At 42.5% G+C, this 21,552-nt stretch overlaps 1 protein-coding gene across 1 annotated transcript in view; it reads left to right on the top strand.

Annotated features, from left to right (window-relative positions):
- The window catches only part of abcc6a (ATP-binding cassette, sub-family C (CFTR/MRP), member 6a), a 28,442-nt gene that overhangs the window by 2,576 nt on the left and 4,314 nt on the right, over positions 1-21,552 (top strand). The window contains exons 2-23 of the mRNA XM_011479752.4: positions 1,614-1,790; positions 1,897-2,022; positions 5,720-5,857; positions 9,236-9,358; positions 10,368-10,429; positions 10,561-10,692; positions 11,829-12,035; positions 12,953-13,130; positions 13,326-13,487; positions 13,567-13,659; positions 14,179-14,382; positions 17,867-18,013; positions 18,101-18,188; positions 18,730-18,799; positions 18,881-19,007; positions 19,095-19,271; positions 19,371-19,538; positions 19,729-19,912; positions 20,012-20,096; positions 20,659-20,776; positions 20,879-21,086; positions 21,161-21,471. Of these exons, the coding sequence (XP_011478054.2) occupies positions 1,614-1,790; positions 1,897-2,022; positions 5,720-5,857; positions 9,236-9,358; positions 10,368-10,429; positions 10,561-10,692; positions 11,829-12,035; positions 12,953-13,130; positions 13,326-13,487; positions 13,567-13,659; positions 14,179-14,382; positions 17,867-18,013; positions 18,101-18,188; positions 18,730-18,799; positions 18,881-19,007; positions 19,095-19,271; positions 19,371-19,538; positions 19,729-19,912; positions 20,012-20,096; positions 20,659-20,776; positions 20,879-21,086; positions 21,161-21,471 (3,285 nt within the window). The remainder of the gene's footprint in view (positions 1-1,613; positions 1,791-1,896; positions 2,023-5,719; positions 5,858-9,235; positions 9,359-10,367; positions 10,430-10,560; positions 10,693-11,828; positions 12,036-12,952; positions 13,131-13,325; positions 13,488-13,566; positions 13,660-14,178; positions 14,383-17,866; positions 18,014-18,100; positions 18,189-18,729; positions 18,800-18,880; positions 19,008-19,094; positions 19,272-19,370; positions 19,539-19,728; positions 19,913-20,011; positions 20,097-20,658; positions 20,777-20,878; positions 21,087-21,160; positions 21,472-21,552) is intronic.

Genomic DNA, 21,552 nt, shown 5'->3' with positions numbered 1-21,552 from the left:
AAAGGTCACTGCTGGGGTCACATAGCTGAGTAAGCTTCACACAGGAAGTTCAAATGTTGAGTCACACTGGGCAGAGTTTAGACTCAAATATGGATATTGGTGCCGACATATCCATCCATGCATTGGCATGCACACACAAACTGAAGCACAAAATACATGTGAGGACAGTGCACAAATCATGGCAAATGGTTATCAAGGTTTTTTCCAAAATAAACTAAAATCTTCCTTAAAAGTTTTTAAAAAACTTACAATAAGTGGAAGTGATGTTTTTAAGTCCAGTTTAAAATCCCAAATAAAAACTGTTGAGTAGACGTAGCCCTTACAAAGCCGAAATTTTATATTAATTAGCAAAGTTTGCCTAAGGGCAAGCATCATGTAGAACCATGCACGTCTGAGGTACTGCCTTTTCTTCTATCTTGGTGTTATTGGGTTAAAGCATCCTGAAAAGGGAACTACAAGAGTGAATTTGCACAGGACTCAGTCGAGTCCACCTTAAGATTCTCTGCAAAGTATTTTTCCTCAGCTCATGGTTTATTCAGACATGTCTGGCAAATTGGGAATGTAAAAAAAGTGAACTCAGCAAATTGGCATTGGTGCAAAAAAAGTCTCTGCTCTCCACTTTCACAACTCTGTGTTTGCCCAGTAAAAATAGACCCCATGCAGCTGCTGCCAGCCTGCACAAGTTTGTGGCAGCCACTTCAGGCTAAGGTGAGATTCAGGATGAAGCCTGAGTAAAATCTAGAAGAAAGACCTTGGAGAGGGCTTGGCAGGCTGTTTCTTTTCATGAAGTGCTCTGACCATATGCCTGCCATTGACCGCAGGACTCAGAAGTGGTTGTGAAAGTCACCTCCCACTCAGCGTCTGCAGACTTTTGCCCTTGCAACAGGTCTTAGTCTACCTGCAAATTGGTGGGATCACTGTGCAACTTTTACTGGCCACATTTTAAAGATTTATGAAGGCATTCAGCTTGGTTTTAACAGGGAAATGAGAAATGCACTTCTGATTTGAGGTTCAGTCAGTTTATCAGTCTCCACAGGCACCAAACAGCTCAAACGGATGGTTCTCAGATATGCAGTTGCAGGATGCATTCGTGGGGTTACTTGGGGTTACTGCCATGGCTTACTTGCAGACCTGTGGTGACGATGCTTGTTACATAATGATCTTACAGCTGCCACCAATTGTGGCCACGCCACCTTATCCTGGTTGGGAGTCCAGCAGACTCAGCTGCCATGTTGGGAGTTTTCAACCACTTCCTGTTGTGGTTAGTGTCGTTAGCACAGCCAGACACCCGGACCCTGATTTGGCAAGAGAGGTGATAAACAAGAACAGCAATGAACCTCTCAACCTCCAGCATTTTATTCACACAAAAACATTTTCTCCAAATTTCCTAAACTTTAACTTTAACTTTAAAAGTAGCCTCACCTGTTACATAACCCTTCTACTTTTAGAGGAACAGCAGACCAAAAAAAATGCACAGTTTTTATTGCTGCAGTTTGCTCCCGACAGTCAATGTGTAGCTTCCACTCTGAATGTATTTTTATTTATTTTTTTATTCCAGTCTTTGCCTGCTCAAATTCGTAATCAAAATGTGAATACTTGTCTTTGTCTGGCAGGACTGGAATCGAACTTGGTACACAGCCAACCCTGACCTGACCCAGTGTTTCCAGAACACGGTGCTGGTGTGGGTACCATGCATCTACCTGTGGCTGTTGGTGCCTTTCTACTGTCTTCACCTTTACTGTCACGACAGTGGACGGATCCGAATGTCCTGCCTCTGCATGGCAAAAATGGTGAGAAGTCGTACGGTCAATTCATCGGTCTGTGATTCACAAAATCCCAAATTTGCCATCTGCACATGGAAATATGTTTGTTCCAGAACCTGCTTGTGTCTTTCAGGTGTTGGGATTCCTTCTGGCCTCCTTTGGTTTTGTTGAATTTTTCTACATCCTGCTGGAGCGAAGCCAAGATATTGGCCATCACATGGTTTTCCTGCTCAGCCCCATCATACGCAGCATGACTGTGGTAAATACAGTGGCTAAGATTCATTAAAAACATCAAATGTTTGCATGGAGTCGGCATTACACTCACTGCTTGGACGCTTGGTTGTGTTCTGCATAAAGACAACTCTTCCAAATTTCAAAAAGAGGTTTGGTTTTATTCTGAAAAACGAAACTGGATAACAGCAATCAAGACATGTTGACGTCTGTCTTCCAAAACACAGAGGCTGTTCACAGCAGCAGAATGAAGCATCCTGTTGAGTTGGCACCAAGATTTTCACATCCTCCCTCAATTACTGAGAAGGTTTTAGACATATTTCATTTGGCGTCAGTAAAAAAACATACTGTCTATACATGAGTGTGCACATGCATGTGTGTGTGTGTGTTGTAGATTTGCCTATTGCTGAGAGTTTTAATTGTTTGCATCACATGCAATGTAAATATTACAGTCATGCAGAGCAAATATGTGGAAGCATCAGTTACTATTTGATCTGGACTCTTAAGTGTTATGAGCAAAAAAAGCGAAGATTTCGGGTCTCATTTATCTACATCCGAGAGATCCGAGAAGAGTTTTTTGTTTGTTTTTACTCCAATAGAAAAAAGTAGGTAAGACCTTCAGCCACCTTTCTCTTACAAGAAGGTTTAACGTTTAGCAAAAGCTCAGCCCAAAGGTGGAATAAATCAGAATCAGCTTTATTGGACAAAGACGGTGCACATACAAGGAATTTGGCTTGGGTGTCTTATGCTCTCGAATCTCGTGCAACCAAGCAAGGCATAGAATAGGTGTGAAAGGGTAAAGTTAAAAAAGATAAATACATTTTTTTTTAAACTTGAAGATAAATCGATTTTTTAGAATCCAATCAGAGTTTTTCTCTTCCAACTGAGAAGATGTTAACCCCTAAAAATCCTCCTTGAATACTTCAATGAAACCCCGATGTCCTCAGCTCTGCAAAAACTGTACATTTGGTAGATTTTTAGTTAGATAAACTAAACTAACTCGACATTAAGCTTAACAGCACACATTTCAATGAAATAAGTGGAAAAATTATGTATCACTATAACAAAAGACACTCAAATAGTTATAACAAACTCATGAATCTGCCAACAGAAAACATACATAATATCAAAACTGTCAGAGAACCAACAAATATACTTTTTTGTAGAGAGTTTGGCCTGGACCGGGGTGGCATGTGGGTGGGGGGGCTCCATTACATTGATTATAGACAACATGCAATCACGTTTTTCGGAGCCACAAGTGAATGGAAATTTCAGAAACTACTAATTTTCAGAAGATTAGAAATTATACCTGTACCTGGTAAGAGTAAACAAAATAGAGGAGGAGCGCAGCTTACCATGGGTGGTTCACAGCTGTTTATCTAACAGTGGGAGCGACGTAAGAACCATGATGCAGGGCATGGTGGCTCCTTGAGCCCCAAACTCTAAACAGAACCTCTTTTACAGCTGGGAACAGGCTGTGGTCCGTTGGGCTCCTTAAGCCAGACGCTCGTGCCCACCTGTGGTCTTCTCAGACGTTTGAGTAAACACCAGCATGTGTTTGGCTGAAAACACACTGGATGCTTTGTTAAACTGACAGATGCATCTTAAAAAAACTTTTTATTTAATTTCACTGTTTGCCATAAGAGGGGTCCAGACACACTAAATCATGCGAAGAGCCTGTCACAAGTCTTTTAATCTTCTTGTCAGGCTTGTCTTTATTAAAAGGATATAATTGCCAGGATGATGCTTGTAACTACACGTCTCCACTCGTTTCCTGGATGCAGGGTTGACATGTCGCTCTCTTGTTGCCCTGATCCGCTTGTTTTGTTGCCCCTTAAGTAAAACTGCAGAAGGGTTTGGCTTTAACCAAAAACAGGCAGGCCATGACCCAAGCACGGTCGTTATTCACAACCCTCCAGCGGTGATATGTTGACGTCAACTTTTATTCCAACCCCCGTCTAATTACAAGGTAGGGGTTTGATTCAGTCCTTAGTGATGCAGATAGCCCCACCCTTTAAGTTATGTAAACAGATGGACTGATGTTTTGTTGGAGCATGTTGAAGCAGAGAGCCAGTGGGGGCCTTCCCTCTTTGACCCCAGGCCAGCTACTGTCTTAAGCTCTCAATTGAGGCGTTTTTCTCTCCTTTCATGAGTTAAAGGCGAGATTGATAATCAGACTTGAGTATGTGTGATCTGCTATGGGCTTCATTCGTTGCCTTCATGCTCATTTGACATAGCAGATTTGCCGTTTGCTGCAGTAGTCTTAGCCAGGTAGGCTGCAAATTCCCCATGGGTGTGACAACAGGTTCCTCTCTGTTTGTAACAAATGTTGGTGTGTGGAGGAGAAAAATGAAAAAGGGGTAAATGAAAGAATATCGCTACAGCTTATATAACCTGCTGGCTGACGTGGTTGCTGGGCAAAAAAATGTTTTTTTATGTGGGAGAACCGTGACAGACTGCAGTGTGATGGAAGGTTGTCGCCTTGTCTTATCCAAAAACTAATTATGAACAAAATGCTGCTCATTACAAAATCTATAGGCGACTTACCCACAATTCCTGATGAATTGGCACTTGGCTAACCACACAAAACGGTGTTCAAACACCCAGCAAGGCCATTTCATAGGGCAACGTTCTATTCTCAGGACAGTGCAAGTTAAAGTTGATCACTACATGCTACACACTTCATTTTTTATTAACACTGTAATCTCACAGTAATAGAGAATGGTACTGGTGTAAACATGTCTATTTTTGATATTGGAAAAGTTATGAAGTCAAGAAGATGGCATAGCTTCGTTGATTATTTTTTTAGTCAATTTATGAATTAATAGCCTAAACACATTAGATGTATTTTTACGTTCTTTTTACTCATGAAAATTGCTTGAAATAAACCAGTCCACCATCAATCCTCTGAAATAGATCAGGCAAAAACGCTTGCTTCAATGCTAGCTGCTAGAGGGGATTTCATCCGCTGTTGTTACTGCAGAGGAATTGGAGGTAGCTGATCCCAGAGACTGGATGCAGGATTGCAATAGTCAATTTTTAAATCGTTTCTCTGTTCCAAAGGCCAGTCAGAAAAAACACCCATAGCTTTGGCATTTAACACAAGCAGTGAAAAATGAGTAAAGTGAACTAGAAGAAGCAATCAAACACAAAAAGCAAGAACAGGAAAAACACAGGTACGCTTAAATAAAAACTGCATCGACTCACTTTTTTCCTCAGGTGAGTAATATTTTGTTCAGATGACATTTAAAAATGAGATATGCTAATCTATATTAAGACATGACTGGGAAAGTTTCATTTTGTCATTGTCTGGTGAGACTGTGATGTAGTTTCTTCATGCAAACAGGAAGGAATTCAGGGTCAATAACTGTAAGTGAGTTATTCATTGAAGCAGAAAACAGTTGCACTGATTCTATAAATATAGAGGGACTTGCAATTACCACTAATCAAATAGCCTAGAGTGGGTGACATGACTTTTACCCTTATTTAGTCAACTCTGCTAAACTGACAGTGTGTTTCCTTTCTTTTTGTGACTTTTTGTCTGTCAGTGTCCGATGATTTATTTGATTTAGTTAGACTGCCTCCCTGTAGGTGAATGGGACTGTTACTGTAAAGCACTTTGGGCCTTCTACATACATGCACAACATTTCCCATTCAGCATTTGTTTTCTGGTGTCCTAGATTTTTAAGTAGATTTCTTTTTTTCCTTTATCTTTCTCTGTGCAGATCCTGGCCTTATGCATCATCCAGTTAGAAAGAATAAGGGGCTGCCGCTCCTCCATCTTTCTTTTTTTGTTCTGGGTCTTGTCCGTCGTTTGTTCTCTGGTGCCTCTCCGAGCGAAGATCCAACTAGCTGTGGATGAGGTAAGACACGCGCCTAACATTAACACAACACCGTTGCATCTGATATTATGCTTTTATAATGTTCATTTTTTGTTTGCTGGTAAACACTCTCAAGCATCAAATTAGCTCAAGCCCTCTCAAAACTGAGGAAGGAAATCTGTTTGTGTATTTGTTTTGAACTTGGTGAACTTCCAGTGTCAAAACATAGTGTAGGAATATTTAATCAGTCCTGCTCCTACCCAAAGTCTAGACAGCCTCCAGAAGCACAGCTTGAGATGTATCCTGTGTCAGCAAAAAGTTTTTTTTTCATCGCCAGTTTTAGCCAAGGTAACCTAAAGTTAACACAAAGTTTTGGAGGATGACACTGCCAATTCTGGTCAAGTCTGTGTGTGTTTAAGGGCTCCCTTTCTTCCTGAGTCTCCTGTCAGACATTGCAATCATTGTTGAATGGGGTAGGTCAGTGCACACAGCCATGGGGCAGTTCCATTTGCATTTCTATAAAAACACATCCACACATCCATATTTCTATTTTATCATCCTCAGTGTGACATTCCCACACTGCTTAGGGGGGGAGTAATGATGGGCTTGGGATAAATGCTGGTGAGACATGGCAGCCTGGGGTCAGACCAGAGGAACGTCAGAGCTGTGTTTATGGCCCTGCACTGCTGCAAACACTGCCAGATCATAATCCATGCATCCGCATATAATGCAAAGGCCTGTACAGTTTAGAAGCAAACAGCTACTTGTGGGCAGACACAAAAAGCACACAAGAAGCACACATGGCAACCTTTCTATGAACCCCATGTCTCATCCCAATTATCAACAGCTAAAGCCAAATCTAAATCTTGGAATTTAGCTCTCATTTTGTTGCAAATATTAGACTATTAGACCTTAATCTCAATTTTTTTATTAGAAACATTAAAATACATTTGGGAAAAAATTACAAAAGAGGCTCTCTGTTTTTCTGAAGGCAAAAGGCAGAGACTAAAAAGATACCAAAAAAGAAAGCTTTACAACGAGGTTGTGTTTCATCCTATAAATGTGATAGCTACATAATACAATTAATGTTTACAACTTGCAAGATTCTCTACAATGCTGCCTACAGATGTTTATTAAGGTGCAGACACTGAAGGAGACTGCGTCTTTAGTGCTGATTGATGAAGAGGATTGAACCTTCATCATCATCCAACAATGTCAGATATCCACTCCAAATGACCTCAAACTAGCTATTTTTAATGTAGCACTTCTCAAACAAAATATTGGAGCACAAAATGCTTTCTAGTTACAAAGAGCTGCAAAGCATTCCAGTGTAAATCCATGCTGAAATCTGTCTTCATTCAAATTCATGTATACAAAAAAAGACCAAATGTGGGTAAAATGATAGAGTAGGACTATAAGTGGCATTTACAAAGGATGAAGATGCAACAAAAATTGTTCTCATGTTGCCATATTTGGATTTAGAGGAATTATCAGTAGACAGGAAAACACTTGTTTTGAGGTTTTAAGGTATCCTTACCAAATGTTAACCTACTACAAAAATACCAAAGACAATTTACCCAAAGCCCCTCTATGCAATTAAATGCTGAGAAATTTTTGTTGCATTCTATTTACCTCTAAAGTTGGCTATAGGAGATGTTTTCTCCTTTGAAATCATCCTTAAAAGCGGGAGTCTTTAAAGAAATGTTTGAAGTCGGCTGTTTAAACACTGTTAATCCTTTGTTCACCTTGTGAACAAAGAAGGTATCATTTAAAATTTTAATTGATATCAACCCAATAGAGCATAGTTCGTATCAACAAACCATTAAGTATTGGGCACATAGAGGTAGTGCAGAAGCCACTATGCATTTCAATGGTGGAGATACTAGCGGTAAGATATGCAAACATGCAGTTTATCGCAGTAGCAGCCATTTAGGGTGGGGTGGAGGTATCATCTTTTTAAATATCAGATTAGATTTCGTTTTACCAAAACCCTTAACCCAAGCATGTCCAAAGACCTCAGGGGCCCAATGCGGCCTGTGTTCAAATTTCCGACGGCCGCCAGGCTCCTTAATGAAATCAGTGACATGTGGCCCTCTGTATTTTTCACAAGAAACGTTCATGATTTCTTAATTGTAGTTGGCTAAACTATGTTTTTAACTGATTGTAAACCTAAGGCAAACCTTTATCTTCGGACCCTCCTGTGACACTTGGACAAGTAGAAATTGACACACTTTTTCGGTGAAATATGAAACAACTGTGTCTGCCTAACAGAGACTGTAGCAGTTTTTATGGAGTTCAATATCAAGAGAACGTACCAGATGACGCATCTATGACAAGCTAACTCCTAATGACGAAGCCTGTTTTTAGATGTATTTGTAATCTATGGGGGAAAAAATCCAAAGTGTGCCATTGAAACAAGTGTTCAGTAAATAGTTTTTTTAAATGTAATGTTATAAAATGGTTTAAATGTAGGGAGAATGGTTGGCCCCTCACACATTTAAACCTCTCTATATCTGGCCCTCTTTGCAAAATGTTTGGACATCCCTGTCTTAACCCTTATACAAATACTTATGTTGCAGTGTTACATTGTCATGCACACTTTTTTTTCTTTAGGTAACAGCTCAGTAGATGCTTCTGTAGACTATGAAGGAGATTTCTAAATAATTTCAATATCCAATAAATATTAGCTGGAGCTGACGGTCTGTGTCAGCTCTGGCCTCAGCTGTTTGACCCACATTTTCCCACCCGCTCTTTGGTCATCTTGATTGTTTTTGTGACAGGATTTATTTGAGCTCTGCATATATGTTTTGTGGGTGCAGCACTCCATTGACTGCTATTGTTTACTAGGGCTGCCACTTTGTCTCCCTCTCACACACACTGCTGCCCAACATGCTGCCCTTGGCACTACTCTGTGGTAAACAGTGTTCTCTGCCAAAAACCATAATTTCTGCATGTCAAGAATAACATGCAAGTCCGTTCCTTTGCAGTGCAGAACTCTTTGAGGATAATACTGCAGCTGCACTCTTGATTAAAAGTAAGAGTGCTGGTTTGTTAAACCCCAATCTTTCCATTTTCAGATAGCGTGACTGAGCAACTTCAACTATTGCTTCATTTTTGTGGAGAACTCCATTAAAATCTCTGGGGTTTCACTTGGATTTAGCTCACCGGTCCAAATTATTCTTCATTGTGTTTGTGATCTTTTTGCATAAACCATGCGGTGCTACACAAAAGAAGTCCTGTTGTGAAACAAAGCCACAGTTATAATAAATGATGCAGTATAATACAGGAAGTCATGTTAGAAGAGGCACTCTGAGACTCTTTAAAATCCTTTGGATTCCTGTAAGGACTTTCTTTGTTCTCCTTTACAGGCCTACAAAGTAACAGCCTTTACAGTCCAGTCATATGCACTTTATTCCACAGGGCATCGCCTCAGACATTGTTCGGTACCTCGCCTTCTTCTCCTACTTCACAATCCAAATGGCACAGCTGTTTCTTTGCTGCTTTGCTGACCAGCCCCCACAAGGAAAACCCAACTTGGAAAAGGTAGGCAGAGAAGAATGCATCCATCAAAAATGTCCTCTGTTTCCCAAAACCCAGAAAAGAAAAGTGCAAGGCAAGCTGTTTTCTTTTTTTTACACTGCTGCTCAAAAAGTGTTTGCCATTTGGAGGAAATGATGTGAGCCCCCCCCCCAGTTCTCTCACACTTCACCACTTGACCTGTAACAGGTGTGTGAAGTAGTGTATGTGCTTGATTCTGTACTCACACAAACTGTTAGTGCAACTGTGGGATTTTGAGCAAGACTTCACCTTTCCACACAATACAGGATACGTTTTTGATGCAGAGCTGATATTCCTCCAACCAGGAGCGTGACAGAAGGTTTTTTAAACTCAGAGTAACACGCTGAAGCTGGACTTCTGGCAGTTGAATGAAAATGAACTTCTAATATATCATAGTGACACGTGAGGTCATTTCCGTGTGATGATAAACTATCGAAGGAGCTAGAAAAAGTCCCTAACAAACTGTTGCCTGGGAGGGAGGAGGCTTGGGCTGTAGAAGCCGCAGTCTGACATTGTGGACACACCCGGTGGCGTCTCCTCTTCCTCCTCCACCTCCTTCTCCTCCTCTGTTCCTCATGCTCTGGTTAGTTAGTCACAGGAAGAAGGGAAGTGGGGGGTAAAAGTCGTGGTGCTGTAATGAGCAGAGCAAACACCCCAGTGAGGGGGTGGAAGGGCGGAGGAGATGCTATTTATTAGTTTTCGTGAAAGAGCAAACTTGTTGGGGATGACACATATCTGCTCTGTCTGCACCTCAAATGTCACCTTCCCCCTTACGTAGCTCTTATTTACATTGAGTGGTGGGAGTTCACAGCGTCTGTTCCTCACAATGGACCCCCTGAATGTACCCCCTTGTTTACACACAGTAGTATTTTCTAACCTGCTGCTCGTACCAGCGTTCAGACACCATCCAATGACGTTGTGAGGCTCATGAAGCGTTTAGGCAGTGAATTATTTGCTGAGAAAAAACCTGAACCAGGTCTTTAATTTGTTGCAGAATCCTTGTCCCGTGAAAGATGCTTCTTTCCTGTCAAAGATCCTCTTCTGGTGGTTCACTGGGTAAGATGGTTCTTTGAAAAGCCCTCATTTTCTGCCACAGGCTGACTCACTGCAGCAATGATTTGTGCTTGTTTACAATAACACGCGAGTTTTGCTGATGGACTGTGAATCATCTCCATGGCCCCCTTCAGGCTTGTTGTGAAAGGATATCGCACCCCACTGGAAGCGACGGACCTGTGGACTCTGAGGGAAGAAGACACATCTCACAAAATCATCTCCGACCTGCAGCAGGAATGGGGAGCTGAATGTGCCAAACTCCAGAAGTGAGTATTTTGTTGATACAATAAACTGACCGCAGGACCTTTCAGCGCCACAGCACTGGGTGGACTGTGGTGTAAATCTGCCATATTGTTGGACTGTGATGCTTTGGATTTTTCCTGAGTCGTTTTAAGCTCACATAATCGTGATGACACACATCCTTGTGACATCATCAGCTGCACAGTGGTGTAGTGGTTAGCCCAGTCATCTCACATCAAAAAGGCCATGGTTTGAAACTTGGTCACAGTTTGAGTTTTCATGTTCACCCCATTCAAGTGGGGGTTTTCTCTGGGCAGTCCAGCTTCTTCCCGCAGTCTAAAAACATACATTTTTGGTTGATGGGTCATTCTGAGCTGTCTGTTGGAGTGAGTTGTTTGTCTCTGTGTGGGCTTGGAAACCTGGCAGCTTCTCCACGCTGCATCCCAGCTCATCCTTTCCGATAATCCTGAACAGGATGAAGCTGCTGTAGCGGCTGGAAGAATCATTGGCTTCATTCAGACTCAAAGCACACATGAAACACAACACAATATTTTTTTTTTTTTTTGGAGAAGGGGGTGTATTCAAAGGCCAAACACACAGCGTTGAACTTTCAAATCCACCTCTAATGGCTACCTTCTTTGAGTAAAGACATGCAGGAGCCCTCACATTGCAGATCTGCTGCAAGGTATGATGAATAGGCTCGACTCAGAGGTTTTCACTCTGGGCCAAACAGCCCTGACAGTCTGGTCACATGTGTTGTCTCTGCTCAGAGAGTTTCCTGCTCTGTCACAGCGAACTTTGTGACCTCTGAATAAACTCAGTTTTCCTGCGGTTGGGTCAAACCTGCAAAAATGGCACAAAACAGAGCCCAACATGGCCTTAACTGTGGAAACTGAAAGTCTCCATCCAGCACCACAACAATGAAAAAAAAAGACACGCACAAAGAAGTCTGCTGAGGGTATTAATGTAATATAAAGTTTGAACAAGGGCAGACACACATGTTTGACAGTTGTCTTGGTCTGAAGTTTGAGTCTGATCATGATCCCACTGGATGATCCTCTTTCACAGCAGCTGTGAACTCTTTGATTCATTGGTGCCAGCAAGGAAAAAAGTAAATGTTTTCCACTTTTTATGTTAATGCTGAGTTTTTTTCCTCTTCCAGGCAGGAGAAATCCCTGGAGTCCGCCCCTGTGTTGGGAAGTAGACTGCCAGATCAAGCCCAGCTCCTCAGAAAGCTGCAGAAGGAGCAGAGCTCCGGTTTCTTCCTTCTCAGGACCCTGGCACGAAAGTTTGGTCCATACTTCCTGACTGGCACCTTGTGTATTATCTTCCACGATGCCTTCATGTTCGCCATCCCTCAGGTGCTGAGGTAAATTCCAGAAACTCGGGTTTTACAGTGATGATAATCTCAGCAGAACATCTTGTCTCCCAGATGAAAGCATCAGTAAAAGGTCTCAACAGAAGGTTGTTGGGTGCACAGTGTCATAATGTTGTGGAGGAAGATTATGATGTTGAGTCTGTCAAATATATCTTTGGCAGCACTTTGCTTCCCACAAACCAAATGGCATTGAATGTGCTGTAGTAGGTAAACTAAAGTAAAACTTTCCAAACCTCAGCTCAAAGTGAAAATACTCTAATACATTGGAATCCAGGCTGCAGTAAAAATAGCTTTGATTTTTTTTTTTGTGAGACTTGACTAAAAACACATTCTATTTCTGTTAAACTGAAGGAACAGAAATACCACCATATAGGATAGATGGATAAACAGAAAGATAAAAACATTTATGACTCAATCAACACGACAAACCAGCGGCTGGCAGCAGTCAGTATGGGTCACGGCTGACCCACTGCCCACTCCCTCGCCACCCTGCCAGTCAGACTGGAATGTTGTTGTTCATGCACAGCGCACAATCGCTGGAAGTGTAAATTACGGCCGTGGAGCTGCGAGCAAGAAAAGCAGACGAGACCACAGACCCTGCGCTCCAGCATGGAGGACAGGCAGAAAAGAGAGAGGAGGCTCCAGAAATGCTGTTGGACCACAATAAGGGTGCCGCAGGCCAAGTGTGAGTGCAGCCTGGCCGCAAGCTGAGCTCTGTTGTGCAACTTTAACCACTCAGTGTGGACCAGTTAGCAAAGGCCGAAAGTTAAAGGCGCTAAAAGAGAGTTACACTTTGGTAGAAAAAGTACGAGCAGATCTCTCTTTCCAGAAAATCCCAGGCTTTGATGGGTTTTGATAACAAAGCAAAAAATGCTGAGACACTAATATCCTTCCTCCCACCTCCACAGCCTTCTTCTGGGTTTCATAAGGGATCCCGAAGCTCCGCAGTGGAAAGGCTACTTCTATGCCACTCTGATGTTCCTGCTGTCCTGCCTCCAGTCTCTTTTTAATCATCAGTACATGTACACTTGCTTCACCGTCGGCATGAGGGTGAAGACGGCTGTCATGGGCTTGGTTTACAGAAAGGTGTGTAAAGGTGGAGTTGTCGTTTAACCCCTTCAACATGACAGACATCAGGTCTTAAATTACACTTATTGTAAAAAGATGAACATTTCTCACCTAAAATGACTGGGGCTGTTTAATTTTCATCTGGATTTGAAATTATACCAACCACATACTTCCAGCCACGGGCTGAAATGCCTTCTTTTTTTGTCACTGCAGTCTTTGGTGATAAACAGCGCTGCCAGGCGGACTTGCACTGTGGGCGAGATTGTGAATCTGGTCTCAGCAGACACTCAGAAGCTCATGGACTTTGTGGTGTATTTCAACGCAGTCTGGCTGGCTCCTATTGAGATTGGCCTCTGCCTCTTCTTTCTCTGGCAGGTACGTTGAAATGTAGTTTAACTGTCACTCACATGCAAATGAACTGAGTCTCCCTTCACACGGTTTGCTCTCCGTGCAGCATCTTGGCCCGTCAGCTCTGGCAGGGATTGCCACTGTCATCCTGATTTTTCCCCTCAACGGATTCATTGCAAAGAAAAGAAGCAAGCTGCAGGTAAAAGTCTCCATGTGTACAGCACAGAAGCCAAAACATCTGGCATGTCAGGTCAAGGAACACCACAGCTGGTTTAGATAGTAGCTGAAAAGTTGTGTGGGTGTTTGGCATGGATGCTGCATTCTCTCTTGTCCTTTTGATGTCTGACACATATAATGTGTTCAAAAAACAATGACAGGAAAGGGTTGGCAAAAGGAGAGCGTCATTTTTCATTTCTTTGGAAAAAGTACAGAGAAAATTTGGCTGGCAGTTCAATCAAATTTAGTTTTCAATTAACTGACCACATTCCTGGTTCTTTGTTGTTTACTTGCAATAAAACTCACTACATTGTAAGAAGCTGCAAATTCTTACCGAATTAATCACATTCTGTGCTTCAGGAAAACGACTGTTGTTGCAATCAGGGCACTGTGCACAACTTCATGTATTTGCTTTGCTGAGGTTCTTCTTATAGTGTCCTAGTTTTAACTCAGATGCGTGTTTTCCAAGTCGTAAAAAGTATCCTCTCTGTCTGGTCAACAGGAGATTCAGATGAAGTTCATGGATGGCCGGGTCAGACTGATGAACGAGATCCTGAATGGAATAAAGATCTTGAAGTTTTATGCCTGGGAAAAGGCCTTCCTGGAGCAGGTTTTGGGCTACAGAGAAAAAGAACTCAAGGCCTTGAAGAAGTCCCAGGTCCTTTATTCCATCTCCATTGCGTCCTTTAACTCCTCCTCTTTCCTGGTAAGAATATTTAAGTAAAGAACGTGTTAAAGTTTATTTCAGAATGTGGCTTATAGGACAACCTATGGTTTGCTTTTACTCTTTGGAAAGTGTGCAGTGCATTCACACTGAAATAAATTAGACCAGAATTCATCTGTTATTTAAGCAAGCCGCCCTGTCTGTAGCAGACTAGATTCTTTTTGTTCAATCTGCATTGGTGTTCAAGATTTTCAGAGGATACAAACTGGAAAGCAGCTTGTTGTTGATGATGACTCTGGATATGGATGCATGTAGACCAGTAGACTGATTTCTCTGGTAACCCAGTTTCCCTATGAGACCACGTTACCTTGTCACATGCCAACACAGCTAATATAGAATTTGAAAGTTAACTAGAGAACACATGCAAATGTTTACCTTCTAGCCATTTAAGTTTTTGACACGTAGCCTACCTGACTAAAGCCAGGCTGAAGGACAAACATTTACATGTAAAGGAAACCTGGTGTGAAGCTAAAAAGAGTGGAAAGAGAACCCGAGGAAAGAAGTCTACTTTGTAACTGAGCTGCACACAAAAAAAGGGAAAAAAAAGAACAAAGCATAGAAAAATGAAGTAATGGCATAGATCCTCACAATCACTGCCTGTCATTTTTAGCAATAATGATAGGTTGCATTGCTGTACCTAGTATTTAAAGATCCACTCTGATCATCTTTTGATCTGTTGTAAAAGCATTATCAGTGATCTTTTAATTATGATTATGCTGTTTCTATGCAAAATCAAAAAAACCTGTGTTGTTTTCTAGGACATAGTTTCTGCAGAGTAGCAGGAGTTTGTCAGAAAGTGACCTCTGAGTTGTGGGTGGGACTGTTGGCATGGAGTTAGCCGACCTACACTTCCCATCATCCATCTGTTTACACTCTCTCCCGCTAGCACACAGTCTCTCACACCCCAACCTATCATTACTGATGCAACAATAGGGGCGAGCAATATCAGAGCTATTGAGCCGAACAGTTTTAAGCCAGATGCCAGATCAGACGAGCAGAACAAAGAGGTACACAGTTGTCTGCAAGTGGATGCATCAGTATGGAGCATTAGCTACAGTCTTTAGACTAGGGTTAGACAATAGCATCTGAAGTTAATGTGACATCTCAGTTTGAAGATGTGACACTGCAAGAACAGGATTTTGATATCAGTGTCTTTTCAGCCTTAAAATTCAACCTCAAAGTTTAGACCATAGCCATCACTTAACCAATTGCTGAACATATGTGTCTCTCATGTGATGAAAATACTTTTTTTTTCAATATTTAAAAAATATCAAGAGATTTTATTAAATAAATGCAGCTGTTAAACTCCAAACTTTCAAACATGAGAATTTAGCCAAACTTAGTATTGTAAGCAGTTTATACACACGGCTGCACAGATCAACCTCCCAGTTGAGTCGGATTTTACCAACCATATATATATATATATATATGGTTGGTAAAATCCGACTCAATATATATATATATATATATGTATATATATATAAAATGCCCCTCTCACCCTCCGCGGGTGGTTTCTCCTCCAAGCTCGGGTCCTCTACCAGAGGCCTGGGAGCTTGAGGGTCCTGCAGTCTCTTAGCTGTTCCTAGCACTGCGCTTTTCTGGACTGAGAGGTCTGAGGTCTTTCCAGGTATCTGTTGTAGCCACTCCTCCAGCTTGGGGGTTACTGCCCCGAGTGCTCCAATTACCACAGGCACCACTGTCACCTTCACTTTCCAGGCTTTCTCCAGTTCTTCTCTGAGTCCCTGGTATTTCTCCAGTTTCTCATGTTCCTTCTTCCTGATGTTCCCATCGCTTGGCACTGCCACATCCACCACAACGGCTTTCCTCTGTTCTTTATCCACCACTACAATGTCTGGTTGGTTCGCCATTACCATCCTATCAGTCTGGATCTGGAAGTCCCACAGGATCTTTGCCCTCTCATTCTCTACCACCTTCGGAGGTGTTTCCCATTTTGACCTTGGGCTTTCCAGTTCATATTCTGCACACATGTTCCTGTATATTATTCCAGCCACTTGATTGTGGCGCTCCATGTATGCTTTCCCTGCCAGCATCTTACACCCTGCAGTTATGTGCTGGATTGTTTCAGGCGCCTCTTTGCACAGCCTACACCTTGGGTCTTGTCTGGTGTGGTAGATCTGAGCCTCTATCGCTCTGGTGCTCAGGGCTTGTTCCTGAGCTGCCAGGATGAGCGCTTCAGTACTGTCCTGTAGGCCAGCCCTTTCTAGCCATTGGTAGGACTTCTTGATATCAGCTGCTTCAGTTATGGTCCGGTGGTACATCCCATGCAGGGGTTTGTCCTCCCATGAGGATCTGTCCTCCAGCACTGTATCCTCTGCTCTCCATTGCCTGAGACATTCACTGAGCACACTGTCAGTTGGGGCCTTGAGCTTGATGTACTCATGGATCTTGGATGTTTCATCCTGGATAGTGGCTTCTGCGCTCACTAGTCCTCGGCCTCCTTCCTTGCGGCTAGCATACAGTCTCAGGGTGCTGGATTTGGGATGGAACCCTCCATGCATGGTGAGGAGCTTTCGTGTTTTAACATCCGTGGTCTGTATCTCTTCCTTTGGCCATCTTATTATTCCTGCAGGGTATCTGATAACTGGCAGTGCGTAGCTGTTAATTGCCCGGGTCTTATTTTTGCCATTGAGCTGGCTTCTCAGGACTTGCCTTACTCTTTGGAGGTATTTAGCTGTTGCAGCTTTCCTTGTTGCCTGCTCCAGGTTGCCATTTGCCTGTGGAATTCCAAGGTACTTGTAACTGTCCTCGATGTCTGCTATTGTTCCTTCTGGGAGTGAGACCCCCCCTGTGTGGACTACTATATATATATATATATATATATATATATATATGTATATAGCAGACAAATAATACTTACAAAATGCCTTTCCCGTTTTAGTGCCCATCATATGCCATCATATAATACATGCACAACACCAAAAACTGGAAAAAAACAACAAAGGATGCCGCTGTTTTGCAACATTTTATTCACTATCTGAGATCATGTCTATGAGATGCTGAAGCTTACTTTGGCAAACAGAGCTTTGACTGTGTCATCATCAGCAGTAAGCCAAAACATTTAACAAATCTCTTCATGTTTGTTTTGTGTTTAAGCAAAGTCTTTGAGCTTATCAAAGTCCTATCCATTTTTGTTAGAAGACTTGAGTAGACATTTAAAGATTTCTTATAATATCTTTGGTGATTTCTAAGGATTTTGCTTCCTTGGAACACACTATGAGCACGTTGTTTGAGGAAAACAGCAAATGATCACATCATTAGATTTCATTATTCGAAAGCTATAATTGCAAGAATGTTGAAATGTTTTAATTTCTTGCGTTTGCATTTAAGCTGCAAACGAAGAAGACATTTAACAATCAGGCAACATGTGACTGAAGCTGTCTAAACTCCATCATCTGTACAAGTTTCAGCCTGATGCAATGCCCTACTGTTCTTCTCTCTTCCCAAGATTGCCTTTGCCATGTTTGGAGTCTATGTGATGCTGGATGAAAGGAATGTTCTGGATGCACAGAAGGTTTTTGTCTCCATGGCTCTGATCAACATCTTGAAGACACCACTAAGTCAGCTTCCATTTGCAATAAGCACCACCATGCAGGTGAGTGAGTTTTCTCACAGATTCCAAAGTGGTTTCTTTAAATGGTTAACATCTGAAAAACAATTTGTTTCAATAATCACCTTTTAGGCTCTGGTCTCACTGAGGCGACTGGGAAAATACCTGTGCTCAGAGGAGCTGAAGGTGGACGGCGTCTCAAAGGCCTTGTCAAGCTCTGGTAAAACAGTCATTCATGTACAGTACAAACCATTCAAATGAGCTTTTATATGCTGTCAGATTTCCACAATTTTGAGCACATGCAGCCAGAAATTGCAGGTTGCCATAATCAATATTGACAGCCTGTGAGATGATGTTGTTTGTAATTGCAAGGTAACACAACCTTGTTTGGATCATGTGCACTGTCACTTCCTTGGGCCGAGGCTGACTGGTAGACGGCGTAATTATAGCATCTTCCAATTTGGTGGTTAAACTAAAATCGTGGCATGGTTATAAAGATACGATTCATAGAGAAATTAAGAAAAAAGTATTTTTCTGCCTATGATCTGTCAACACTTCCTGAGACAGCTTGTGGAAAAGGCAGCAACCCTGTAATTAGTCTGATTAAACAGATTCACATGTAATTACACCCAGAAAGCTTTCTGATGAGTAACTGCAGAAGGAAACTTTGTTTTGAAAGCTTGTGCCTCAGTCTGAAAGAACACATCCTCTCTGAGAGCTCATTGCAGGTTACGTTCTTTGTGGTTTTCTGTCTTGTTCAGATGGAGAAGATGTGGTCATAGAGAACGGTACTTTCAGTTGGTCCAAAGAAGGTCCTCCATGTCTCAAAAGGTGTGTGCTGTTCAATGAGGGTTCAAAAACATCAACAGTAACAAAGGAGGCCTGTGGTCTGACTCATGTCTGTGTTGACAGGATCAGTGTCCGTGTCCCACGAGGTTCCCTTGTTGCTGTGGTCGGGCATGTGGGCAGTGGAAAGTCCTCTTTGTTGTCCGCCATGCTCGGCGAAACAGAAAAAAGAAGCGGCCAAGTCACCGTTAAGGTACAAAGCTAATGTTCCATGTGTGTTCCATGGTTACATTTAATAAATATTGATGCCCTGTGTCTCTCTCTGAATGTGTCTTTGCAGGGTTCTGTGGCTTACGTGCCCCAGCAGGCCTGGATCCAAAATGCCACTGTCCAAGACAATATATTATTTGGCCGTGAGAAGTTGAAAACATGGTACCAACGTGTGCTGGAGGCCTGCGCCCTGCTGCCAGACCTCGACATTCTACCTGCAGGGGATGCTACAGAAATTGGAGAGAAAGTATGGAAAACACCTTACAGTTTTTTTTTTTTTTTTACTTTACTTGAGTTGATCCAGACTGTCCATAGGCCCTCATTGTTTTTCTTTTTTATCTTGCAGGGATTGAACCTTTCAGGTGGACAGAAGCAAAGAGTGAGTCTGGCCAGGGCGGTCTACAGAAAAGCTGACCTGTACCTCCTAGACGACCCACTGTCGGCTGTCGATGCTCATGTTGGTCAGCATATCTTCGACAAAGTCATTGGACCAAAAGGAGTCCTTAAAGACAGGGTAAAGCCATGCACTAAAGGCTGTTCACATCTGTTGAGACACAACTTTGGAATGCCACCATTTACAACCCAAAGCTCTGCTGTTGTTAACATTATACGGAAACCAATGTTTCGCTGAAAGTGTGTAAAAGAAAGCCTCTGATGGCTGCTGGAAATCTTATTTTTTTTCTCTTGTGTGGTTGTATTTAAAGACCCGCATCCTGGTGACCCATGGGATGAGCTTCTTGCCGCAGGCTGACCTCATCCTCGTACTGATAGATGGAGAAATCACAGAGAGTGGCTCCTACCAGGAGCTTCTCAGCCACCACGGGGCTTTTGCTGACTTCATCCACACGTTTGCAAGCACAGAGAAAAAAGAAAGTGCCATACAGAGAGGTACTGGAACATCTACAAGATTACTTGTCACAACTTTTGTAATAACCCACAAACTGCATGGACTAAACAAGTCTTCTTGTTTTTTTGTTTTTTGTGTAGCTGGTTCCAGGAGATCCAATGCTCGTTTGAGTATGGTCGACTTCATGCCATTCTCCAGAGACCTGTCACAAGAGCAACTCATTGGGTACATTAACAGTAGAAGTGAACTCGAATCTAATGCCTTAGTCACAACTGCCCTTATGGGTGGAAACGGGCTGTCTGCAGGTGATAAATCGGCAAATCCCTGTGGGGAATGCAAGAGCTCCCGCGCTACATCTTAAGATCATGGAAATCAGGAAATTACACAATCAGAGCATAATTTGTGTGGGAATCTTACAAGTGTCTCACAGGCACTTACATATCACATACAGACTTTGTGCATGTAGTAATTGTCAGTTAGGAGCCAGTTCACGAATCTTACTAACATCTGCAATGCTGCGTGAAGGGCACCGTCCAACAGCATCACCCCTACGTTATAAGTGTGTACAACTTACATTATTCGTACAAATACTTCACAATACACTTCACCACACGAACAACAATGGTACGTTCCATTTTCATGAGGTGGACTCTGGCGCCTCAAGGGAACTGCACACCTGTCCTCTCCTTAAGATGCAGCCGCTCCTGTCTACAACAAGGGCATGTGACTAAGGCGCAAGGCATCTTCTTTTGTTAAAACTGACAATTGACCTGCCCTAATATTTCAGAGGAGACACCACAAATACAAACCTGCAAAACATGGAGCCTGTATCAGAAAACGACCAGGATCAGGTACCCGAGGACTTGGGGAAACTGACTGAGGCTGACAAAGCTCACACCGGACGAGTAAGTCTAAAACTGGTGCCTTGCTTCACTTCCTGTGGTTTTAAGCGTTTATTGCACTCGACTAAAATACATGGATTGAACTTCTAATGTTTCCCACTGCAGGTGAAACTGGATATGTATAAGAAGTACTTCAAGACCATTGGCTTGGCAATCATCATTCCCATCGTCTTCCTGTATGCCTTCCAGCAGGGGGCCTCTCTGGCCTACAGCTATTGGCTCAGCATGTGGGCTGATGATCCAGTTGTTAACGGCACCCAGACAGACAGAGATCTAAAACTTGCTGTTTTTGGAGCTCTTGGTTTTGTACAAGGTCAGTTGCTGGACTCTTTGAAGTTGACACAAGTTTGTCAACAGACTTGCTCATTTTCATCTCCTTTTCCTCAGGTATTGCTATCTTCGGCACGACTGTTGCCATTTCCATCTGCGGCATCATCGCATCTCGCCAGTTGCATATGGACCTGCTTGTCAATGTTCTGCGCTCCCCAATGGCTTTTTTTGAGTCCACACCCAGCGGCAACCTCTTGAACCGCTTCGTCAAGGAGATTGATGCCATCGACTGCATGGTACCTGAAGGCTTGAAGATGATGCTAAGCTATGTCTTTAAACTTGTGGAGGTGTGCATCATCGTGTTGATAGCAACCCCCATTGCAGCTGTGATCATCCTCCCCTTGGCTTTCCTCTATGCCTTTGTTCAGGTTTGTGCTTTTCAAAAACTATCAAAGTAAAAAGTTGATCCCTTGCATATTTTTTCTCTCTTTCTTTTGAAGATTTTTCAA

This window comes from Oryzias latipes, chromosome 1 (assembly GCF_053564925.1).
Source record: "Oryzias latipes strain Hd-rR chromosome 1, Olatipes_Hd-rR_3.1".
Classification (NCBI taxonomy): Eukaryota; Metazoa; Chordata; class Actinopteri; order Beloniformes; family Adrianichthyidae; genus Oryzias; species Oryzias latipes.
Note: the sequence above shows the minus strand (reverse complement) of the source record. Positions and strands in the feature narration are given on the sequence as shown.